Source organism: Myotis brandtii, unplaced genomic scaffold, assembly GCF_000412655.1.
Source record: "Myotis brandtii unplaced genomic scaffold, ASM41265v1 scaffold633, whole genome shotgun sequence".
In the NCBI taxonomy this organism is placed as follows: domain Eukaryota; kingdom Metazoa; phylum Chordata; class Mammalia; order Chiroptera; family Vespertilionidae; genus Myotis; species Myotis brandtii.
This window is the reverse complement of record NW_005370423.1, coordinates 2,005,062-2,015,302: the sequence shown is the minus strand read 5'-3', so window position 1 is coordinate 2,015,302 and position 10,241 is coordinate 2,005,062. Positions and strand designations below refer to the sequence as shown.

Here is a 10,241-nt window from a genome sequence, read left to right as displayed (position 1 = left end):
TGGCCCCACTCGGGGGCGTGAGTGGGAGAGAGACTCAAAGGTTCTGTTCCCCTCCCGCTACCTTCCCTTGCCCGGGCCGCCTCGGTAAACTGCGGTTCCAAGAAATTCTTTCTGATTTTAAGCTTTTTATGTTGAAATAACTATTGACCCACAAGAAGGTGCAAAGATAGTCCATGGCTCCCCTGATGGTGACCTCCACAGTGCACCGTCAAACCAGGAACTCATGGGCACCATTCATTGAGACAGACTGTAGACCTTCCTCAGATCTCACCTTTTAAATATACAGTGGGGCCTTGACTTACGAGTGTCCCAACTAACGAGATACCAACTCACTCTCTTGCATTGAGTTGATAGAGTAATTTGAGTTAACGAGCTCGGTCTCGGAACGAATTAAACTCGTAAGTCAAGGCCCCACTGTACATTGAAGTTTTACAGAGAGGAAGGGAGAGGGAGAGAGAGAGTTAGAAACATCTATGAGAAACTCCAATCAGCTGCCTCCCGCACGCCCCCTACTGGGGATCAAGCCCGCAACCTGGGCGTGTGCCCTTGACCGCAATCGAACCCGGGACCCTTCAGTCCGCAGGCCAACGCTCCATCCACTGAGCCAACCTGGCCAGGCCGAGCATGGCAGCTTCTTTAAACGCAGCTTCCAACACGCGACCATTCCTGTTGTGAACGAGTCTCTGTGTTAAGCGCACGGGTTTTCACGTCCATCAGGCCCTGTGGTGTGTCGGGCCTCTTGCAAGAGGGGGACGCTCTCAGGTGACTCGCCAGGGAGACGCTGGCACGGGCAGGAAGACCCCGAGAGGCAGGAGGAGTGGGACTGGGGCTCCCGCCTGCCCTTGGCCTTGCCCTGGCCTCCGGGAGCTCTGGCCTCCAGGAGCTCTGACCGGGCCGCAGAGGTGCTTCTGGGGGGTGAGGAGCCAGCAGGGTCCCAGGCCCCCGGCCCCGGTCAGAGGGGCTGCTTAACAGGAGAACATACCAAACCTTCATCCATGGTTCCCTCTGTGGTGATGTCTCCTGCCTCACCTGTGAGGGGTTCAGGGACGGGCTTGTGCCCACGGTGGGGACAGCAGTCCTGGGCGGTGGCACCCGCTCCCCTCACTCCAGGCCAGCCTGACCTTCTGACCCAGGAGCCGCAGCCGCCACAGCTCACCCTCCACCCCAGGTGGGGGCTCTTCCTTCGCCACCAACTTGAAAGTCTCCAGTTCTGTTTCCCTGCGGGAGACGGCAGTTCCTTGAGGCTCTCCAAACCTTTCCTGGGCCGCTCCTGGGAAACGCAGAGATAGAGGTGTCTTCCATAGGTGCCCAGAAGCCGAATTCAACTGGAAGAAAGAGGAAGGTCCCCACAGTATATTTGCATCTCATTTGCATTTATATTCTCTACCTCCCCTGGCTGTAAGGTGAAGGAAAGAGCACATCATTTATTCCCAAATATGTGATTCGTCTTTTTTAATTAGCAAAGGTCGGCCAGCTTTCCCCTTTGGAATCCGAGGCCACATGCTACAACGCACCAGAGTCACGGATTAGCTCAAATGAAATTTCCGTTTTGCTTTGCTATTTTTATATTAAAAAATGTATTTTTATTGATTTCAGAGAGGAAGGGAGAGGGAGAGAGAGAGAAACAGCAATGATGAGAAGGGATCATCAGTCGGCTGCCTCCTGCACACACCCTCGCTAGGGAGAGGGAGAGAGAGAGAAACAGCAATGATGAGAAAGGATCATCAGTCGGCTGCCTCCTGCACACACCCCCGCTGGGGATGGAGCCGGCAACCCGGGCCTGTGCCCTGACTGGGAATCGAACCGTGACCTCCTGGTTCATAGGTGGAGCTCAACCACCTGAGCCACACCAGCCGGGCTCTCTTTGCTTTCTACTGGATCAGATTCTAACATGTTAAAGCTGGAAGAGGTCCTAGAACCCACCTCACTTGGGGGTAGCCCATAAGGTCTCATCTTCTGGTCCAGCCCTGGTACCAGGTGGATTGTCTTCGAGCAAAGAGGGCCAGGCTGTGGGTGATCCGTGAGGTCTGCCTGAGCCAGCGGTGCGGGAGCAGCCCTGTCCCAGGCCTTGCCCGATGCAGAGCAGGGCCCACGCCCCCTGTCACAGACCAGGAACCGAGGACCGGAGGGTGGGAGTGATTTCAGGTCACACGGGAAGTCATGGGCACAGCCAGCACGTCAATGCCTTGACTACAACTCCGGTTCCCTTGCCTTTTTACAAATGAATTCCTCTAGTTATTCATCTACGTTGATTGAAACTATAGGTTAATTGCTAAAACCCTCATCCTGCCCGGCCGCCGTGGCTCAGTGGGTGAGTGTTGACCTATGAGCCAGGAGGTCAGGGTTCGATTCCTGGTCAGGGCACATGCCCAGGTTTCGGGCTCGATCCCCAGTGGGGGGCGTGCAGAAGGCAGCTGATCCATGATTCTCTCTCATCATTGATGTTTCTCTCTCTCTCCCTCTCCCTTCCTCTCGGAAACCAATAAAAATATATTGAAAAAATGAAATAAAACCCTGGTTCTCCGGGTGCCTTATAGTCACAGCCTTATTTTCCTCGAGTCTCTATTCCGGGGAGAATCTTCCCACGGTCAGGGCACGCAGCGCCCGGGGGAAGTGCGCACAGCTTTCCCGCGTGGATTGGGGAAACGATCTTTGTACACCCACTAATACCGCACCCCCAAAGGGGGCCGTGGGCTCCATTTTTGTCAGTTTAGGCGTCATGATTTGATAGCATCGCTGGGTGGTTTTAAAGTTACAGCTGAGTCGTGATGATTTGTAACCATTTTGCTGAATGTGCAAAAGGGCCCGGCCGCCCACCAGCTGACTGACATGCTCAGCGCGAAGGGCCAGGGAGGGAGGAACACGGACAGACGGCAGCGCTCACCTTGCTCCGCGGCCAGGAAAACAGCCGAGAGGGCAGGCCCGGGAGGCGGCGGACAATGATGCGTTTGTTCCGTTTATTTTTTTAATTAAAAAAAAAAAATAAAACCCTGCTGTTTGCACGGGGCACAGAGCGAGGATTGTTCGGGGCAGAGTTATCAAGATAGGGTGATGTCTCAACTACCTCGTTACTTTGTATTAACTATTATGATTATTATTTATCTTATTCACGCGACCTCTGGGGACAGAACCGCCTTTCACGGAGCTGGTTCTCCGAGGGCTGAAGGCAATGCCAGCTGAAGCAGAGACCAGAGCAACCCTCCCCCGCCCATACCCTTTTATAACAGGAAACGTTTAATATGTCTTTTTATTGATTTCGGAGAGGAAGGGAGTGGGAGAGAGAGAGACACATCAATGATGCAAGAGAATAATCTATCGACTGCCTCCTGCACGCCCCACACTGGGGATGGAGCCTGCAATCCGGGCCTGTGCCTTGACCAGGAATTGAACCCTGACCTGGTTCCTAGGTAGATGCTCAACCACTGAGCCACGCTGGCCGGGCAAAGTCAGCTTAAACTTGGAACGTACCTTTCCCCGCTTCCCTTGAGCCAGGTGTGGGCCTGAGAGTAGGTTCTGGTCCAATGGAAAGGAGTGGGAAGGACGTATGGACTTCCAGGTGGCGACCCCGAAAGGAAACAGAGTCCTCTCCCCCGTCCCGGCTCCCCCACTTTCTGGCTGAAATGTGGGTGCAGTGGCAGCAGCCAGTGCGTCACTGGGAAGGAAGCTGCACGTGTGAGGGGGAGGGCTGTGTCCCTGGCACCCCCAGAGGCCCTATCAGCGCTGGGCCATCGGGGACATAAGCCCTCACCCTGCTGAGTGCCCGCACGGGGAGCGCTCCCTGGCAGCTGCTGAGCTGGCCCAAGTGGCCGCTGCGGCGCCCAATGCTCCATTGTGGGCACAGGTCTCTGGCGGGGTCTGCACCCGCTCACCGCCCCCCCCCCACACACACGGTGATAATTCAAAGCCCGAAGCCGTGTGGATCATGACCCACTTACCTCAGGTACGGAAGCCACGTGAGCTACAGGCGGAAACTGTCCCCCGACCACGAGAATCGCCAGGCAGCCTCCGGTCACCACTCAGGCCACCTTTCCCCCCGCCCAGGTCTCACCAATGACTTCTCCTTGCACGCGGGCTGAAGTGCAAGTTCCTTCCACGGTTCCGAGGGCCCATGGGCCTGGCCCTGCCGCCCTTTCCACCGTCACCTTCTGCTTCCCACTGTCTCCCTCTCACCTCCACCCGTTTCAGGGTGCGGCCTCTTTCATTTCACAGGGGGATTGACCGTTTCTTCTGTGTGGCTTCTCTCTCTCTCTCTCTCTCTCTCTCTCTCCTGGACCTTCCCCTGGCTGGCTCTTCTTCTCACCAATGCCCCCCCAGCTCACCTGTCCCCGGCTCAGACAGCAAGCCGACCCGAAGACCTACCTAATCCCTCCCAGGCCACCCTTCCCTTCCCTGCAGGACTCTGTTCCATTTGGGCCGCAGGGTGATCACCATCCGCAGTGACCGGATTTGCTTCTGGCCTGTGTCTCCTACGGGAACGGCAGCTCCGTGACGGTGTGGGCGGGGGCCTCCGGGGTCTAGGAAAGTGCCTGGCACGCAGTAGGTCCTCAGTAAAGACTGACCGGCTCATTCCAGAAAGAACCCTTGCTATGAGGTCTGTGCTATTGTTGCCTACATGGGACAGAGGAGGAGAGGGAGGGGCGGGCAGGTTCACCGGGCTCCCAAGCGGTGGTGGGGTGTGGGGTCCCCGTGCTGACCTGTTGCCGACACCGCCTTTGCCGTCTAGGACCGAATCTTCCAGATTCCCGCAGGTGTAGCCCCTTGCCCATGTTACAGTCTTCACAAACGTCTGTTCCTTTACAACTTGAATCTACTAAAAGGGTAGCCGGACAAGCATGATACATTTCCATCCATGAATATAAGGCAGGCCAACAATTTTGGGCCAGGGGTGGAGGTAGTTGAGGGTGGGTGTGTGTGTGTGTGAAGGTTTGGCTTTTTTTCTTTCGCATCTGATTGTGGGGAAAAAATGTTTTTGAACTCTGCTCTTGAGTCAGATATGGTTCCTGCTGACGAATGACAGGCAGTTCTGAATTTATCGGGAGTTTTTTTCCGGGAAATACCAAGGGAAAAAGGAGCCAGAATAAAGATTTGACAGAATTCAAAGAAAAGATAATAGATGCGGTCATGTTCCTGGCATCATCATGGGGGTCGGGGGCTAGCCCAGCCAGAGCTGTGTTTGGTTATAGATTAATAATCCAAAGTACAAATAGTCCTGGACAAATCAGAAAGAAAAAATAAAAAACACCCCACATACACTACAATATTCAACAAGCTAGAGGTCAAAGGTCTCTGGAATTTGCTAAGTGTTCTTAGTCATACATTTTTTAAAGCTGATGACACAATACGGAGTTTTTGAACTTTGTCACCCAAATAGCAAGTGGATTTTTGCTTGAATCATCTTAAAAAATAATTGTGCAACTATTATTTAAAAAAAAACAACAAAAAAGCGGGGGTGGAGGAAACCCAATGGAAAAGTTTGAAAGTGCCTACTAGCACGTTGCTAATAGCCGAAGAGTAATCTAGTGGTGCCGTTGTAGGAAACGTCCCGCATTGCACGGCGGTTCAGAGCCTGGCTCCCTGCTCGCTCTGACACTTGCTGGCTGTACGGTGTGGGTGAGGGACTGAGCTCAGTTCATAAACATATTCGTGATGCGATGCTGGGCGCATTTAACTTCTCCCCAAACCCACCCTTGCTTCCCCCATCCATTCTCCACATTGTCCAGTGTTACCTCTGTAATACGAATAAAGTCACACCCAACCCCTTCTTCAAAACCCTTCATGTCTTTGAAGGAAGGTGAAGACCCGAATTCTTACTGTGGCCCAGGGCTCAGTGTGCCCTTCTTGGCCTGCCTCCCGGTAGGTCTGCTCCTGTGATCCTGTGACCCTCTCCTTTTCTCTCCCCCCCGCCATGCAGACACCTCCGGGTTCCTTCTACACGCCATACTTCCCGCTGCCTCGGGGTCTTTGCAGCCACTCTCCCTCTTCCCACTATTCCCTTTCCCCTTCCTCTTCCCTAACCCTTCTTTTTTGAGTTCCGTTTAGTTGTCAAGCCCTCCAAGACCATTTTTGACCTCCTGGGCGCATCTGTGTGGCCTTCTAGACGTTTCTGAAGAGATGGGACTATTCACCCCGAATTCCATGGACGGAGACGAGAGTAGCTGGGTTGTTCAGAAGCAAGGGGGGGGGGGTACTAGCAAAAGCCGAACACAGTAACTGCAGGTTGGAGAGAGCGGTCAGTCCTCTTTGGAGGTCACCCGATTCCCGTGCAGGCATCCTTGGTTCCTGTCGCCCTACGTTCTTCCTGTCGTGTGAGTGGGCTGAGCTCTGTCCTCTCTCTCGTAGGAGGAACCGCCATGACCATCATCGCCCTCAGCTGCCTTTACGGGGAGGTGTGTAGGAGGCAGCCAGCGGGGTTGCTAGAGCAGGTGATCTTCTCGCCCACCCGAACCCTCGCATAAAAGACAAAGTGCACCCCGTGAGGAGCAGCGTGCCCAGCCCGCAGGCTCGGGGCTCCCGGGACAGAAGCACATGAGGCAACTCTCTGGTGTTCACAGACCTGAGAAGTGTGGCCAAGCACCACGTAAGAGCCACGCTCATTAGCAGGGGAGGCTGGGCAGGTGTGGCCGAGACAGGTGGGCAGCTGGGCCCCTCCCTCCCTGGACAACCTCCATCTTCCCAGGGACCGTCTAGTGATGTCCTTGGGGGTCCTTGGGGGGGGGTCCCTGGGGCAGGAGGAAGTTCTGGCCAATGAGATGGAAGAAAAAGTCACTGGGTGGGGCTTCTGGAGGTGCCGGCTGCTACCTGGTAACCGCAAAGAGCAGTGGTTCTCAACCTTCTGGCCCTTTAAAGACAGTTCCTCATGTTGTGACCCAACCATAACATTATTTTCGTTGCTACTTCATCACTGTCATGTTGCTACTGTGATGAATCGTCATGTAAATATCTGATATGCAGGATGGTCTTAGGCGACCCCTGTGAGAGGGTCGTTCGACCGCCAAAGGGGTCGAGACCCACAGGTTGAGGACCGCTGGCAAAAAGGAAAGGCACAGCCAATCAGAGGGTTTCCACGCTGGCGTACTTAGCGTCAGGCTAACACACAGAGATGATGGCTGCCAGTGTGACCTGTGATAAAACTGATCCCCAAGCTACCTATGGGCGCCTTCTCCGTTTTCTCAAATTAGTGGGAACTTTTTCTTTTGTAAGACAGTGGGGTGATTGCCCCATTCACAGTCTCTAGTTTTGCAATACGTTCAAAAAAGGTATCAGTACTGCTGTTCAGATCTTGAGTCTTTTTAAAAAATGTTTTAGGGTGATGTGAGGAAGCCTTCTGGTCGATTCCTGGACGCTCACCTTGCTTTGGAAGTGGGCAAGTTGTAGGACAATATGTTTAGGGAGATTGTGCTTGGCATGTCCCTCGCCGGTCATGCAATCCCAGCTACCCCATTTCCAAGTTTTCAAGTTCCTCCCTCACGTTAGCTCCACGTATATGTTTTTTTAAAAAAGTGTTTTTATTGGTTTTGAGAGAGAGGGGGGAAGGGAGAGGAACAGAGAGATAGAAACATCGACGAGAGAGGAACATTATCGACGGGCGGCCTTCTGCACGCCTCCTGCTGAGGATGGAGTCCACAAGCCGCCCTGGCCGTGTGCCCTGACCGGGAAGCGAGCCGGAGACCTCTTTGTTCCTGGGTTGACGCTCAACCACTGAGCCACACCTGCTGGGCCACATGCGTAGTTCTTTCTCGGCACAGACTCACAGACCGTGGGCAGGAAGGACAATATTTCTAGAATAAAAAATATAGAGGATGGATGGCAAGAAACAACTTACAGGCTATTTAGTCCAAAGCCTTCCCTTTGGAGCGATGCAGCCTGGTGTGGGGACACGGCCTGCCCAGGGTCACCCGGCTACGTCGGGCCCTCGCCCGCCCGGAGTCACTCGGGGGTCCCCGAGCCTCGCTGTGGTTGAATCCCCGTCTCGGTGGCTGGGATCAAAGGACGCGGTTCCTCTCTCACAGAAAGCAATCACCTGGCCGACAGTAACGTCGGTTAGGCGACCAGCGAACTGTGTCCCCCCGGGAGCCGGCATCCCTAGTCAACCGCTAAGTCCTGCTCATGCCCGTGCGTTTATTTCTGGGTGACGCGCCCTTGTTCGCACGCCCAGGTGAACACACGTACCCTGTGGAAACGTGGGGCTGTGGCGGGGCCCGCAGGTGGTGAGTCACAGGTGTGTGGGTACCGGCTGGAAGCCGTGGGATTAGGAATGTGCCCCGCGGCGGGGGACAGGTTCCTGATACACAAGTCCCCTCTCAGAGGGTTCCCGTCTGTGTTAAAACGTATCATCTGTACCCCCAGAGCCATTGGCCTTCACGTGTCTGCCCGCTGTCTTCCTCTGCTGTGTGGGACTGTGTGCGAACTGGTACAGACGTACACGTATGTTTCCTGATCAGAGGGTTTTGTCAGGAACCTGGCAGAAGCACACAGGCATACGGTTTAATCTCACCCCCTACTCCCCCACCCCCCAGTTCTGACCTTCTGCATCAGATCTGGGTTCTGGCAGCTACCACGGCAGACTCCTGCTCATTCTGGCGTTTAGATATGAATGAATGAAAAAGGGGACCGAGGGAGCCCCTTGAAAGAGGAAAAGAAGCGATGAAGAGCGAGCCAGGTGGACAGCATGGAAAGAAGGAAGAGAACTGATCCGATCGGAGGGCATGGGCCTGAGACTGTGTTTACTTTTGATTTGTTTTTGTGCCTTTTAACCCCCCTCCACCAGCCCCTCCTAGGGACGCACGGGGAGCCCTTGCCCACACCCGCCCACCCGTCCTACGCACCCCAAGCCCCCCTGATTCATGGCGCCCACAGGGCAAGGCCGATGCCACAGACGCCCCTGGGCTCAGGACCCGTGGCCTCAGGGCCTCCTGAGCATCAAAGCCCAGGCTCGGGGGTTCTCTCCCACTTCCCAAAAGTTACCACATTTTCAAAGCAAGCCACGCATCCCCAAACAGCCCCCGGCCCGCTCCCCTCCAGCTCTCCCTGCGCACATTTTGTCACCGATATCCAACGCTGTCCCTGCAGAACGCACAAAGAGGTGCCGTGTGTGTGTGTGTGTGTGTGTGTGTGTGTGTGTTTAAATTTTTAAATCCGAAAACACAAATGACCTCTTGAGATTCATAATGAGGTATGCATTGAGCGGAACACGGCCCAAGGTGAGTCATTCATTAATCATAAACAAAACAGGCCCCGATCAAGGACACATCAGAACACACTGTAAGAAAAAGCACGCGGGGCGGTTGCCCAACGCCTTTATTGAATATTAACTCCATTATGTTTTTCATGGGAGTTCTGAGAAGGCCATTTTCTCACTTTCTTTGTAGCCAGCTCCGTGTGAATGGATAATTACTTCCCTTAACGCTGTTTCCCCCGCAGGTTAACCCTGTTCAACAAGACTTGATCCAATCTCACCTCGCCTCTCCCGGGGCGGGCGGGGGTGGGGGTAGGGGGGGAGCCCCCACAGCGGAGGACTTTTAGCTGGAACCCTTCGAGCATAAACACAGCCACCAACAGGAATATGCCCCACGGCCTGAATCACGTGCGTGGCTCATAGCATCTAACCCGAGAACCCCAGGAGGAGGCTGGGTACCGGCATCTGATATGTTAATTATCCCCTAGAATGTCGTCTCTGATGGCCGTGCTGGCAGCCGCTGGAGCAGGGGGAGAGGGATTTAAACTTTTATGTAAGTTGGAGAAAAAGCAGCAGGGCCACTGGGCTTGAGGAGACCTGAGCCTGGTACGGGGGTTGCGTTCCGGCCGAGGAGAAGGAAATGAACATGAGAACAGACATCCATGTGCGGAGGGAAACCTGAGTCCGGGAGAACCGGGGCTGCCACCAGCAGCGCGTCCGTCCCTTTCCTCACCAAGGGCTGCTGGCAGGGACGCGGGCAGGTGACCCGATGCCTTTGGGCAGGAATCGCCCGGGTGGCTTTCAGGAGCCAGCGGGTCACTGCTCCCCGTCCCGTCTGCCTGAAGGATCAGCTCCCGGCCCGGCCGGCGTGGCTCAGTGGGTGAGCGTCGACCTATGGACCAGGAGGTCACGGTTCCATTCCAGGTCAGGGCACAGGCCCGGGTTGTGGGCTCCATCCCCAGCAGGGGGCGTGCAGGAGGCAGGCGATCCATGCTTCTCACTCATCATTGATGTTTCTCTTTCTCCCTCTCCCTCTCCCTTCCTCTCTGAAATCAATCAATAAATA

The 10,241-nt window shown here is 54.8% G+C and overlaps 1 protein-coding gene and 1 long non-coding RNA gene across 2 annotated transcripts; both read right to left on the bottom strand.

Moving 5' to 3' along the window:
- Positions 1-554: 554 nt before the first annotated feature.
- On the bottom strand, positions 555-7,422 carry LOC102246391. The gene is made up of 5 exons (XM_014528396.1): positions 7,348-7,422; positions 4,695-4,807; positions 3,469-3,664; positions 1,924-2,007; positions 555-1,325 (listed from the first exon to the last, which is right to left on the bottom strand). The coding sequence occupies exons 1-5, from the start codon at positions 7,420-7,422 to the stop codon at positions 1,041-1,043; spliced, it is 753 nt and encodes a 250-aa protein (XP_014383882.1). The 3' UTR covers positions 555-1,040.
- Positions 7,423-7,517: 95 nt separating this feature from the next.
- LOC102246189 lies at positions 7,518-9,027 on the bottom strand. Its single transcript, XR_001359455.1, has 3 exons — positions 8,524-9,027; positions 8,341-8,433; positions 7,518-7,778 (listed from the first exon to the last, which is right to left on the bottom strand). It is a non-coding gene; the product is annotated as an uncharacterized LOC102246189 (long non-coding RNA).
- Between the last annotated feature and the right edge of the window lie 1,214 nt (positions 9,028-10,241).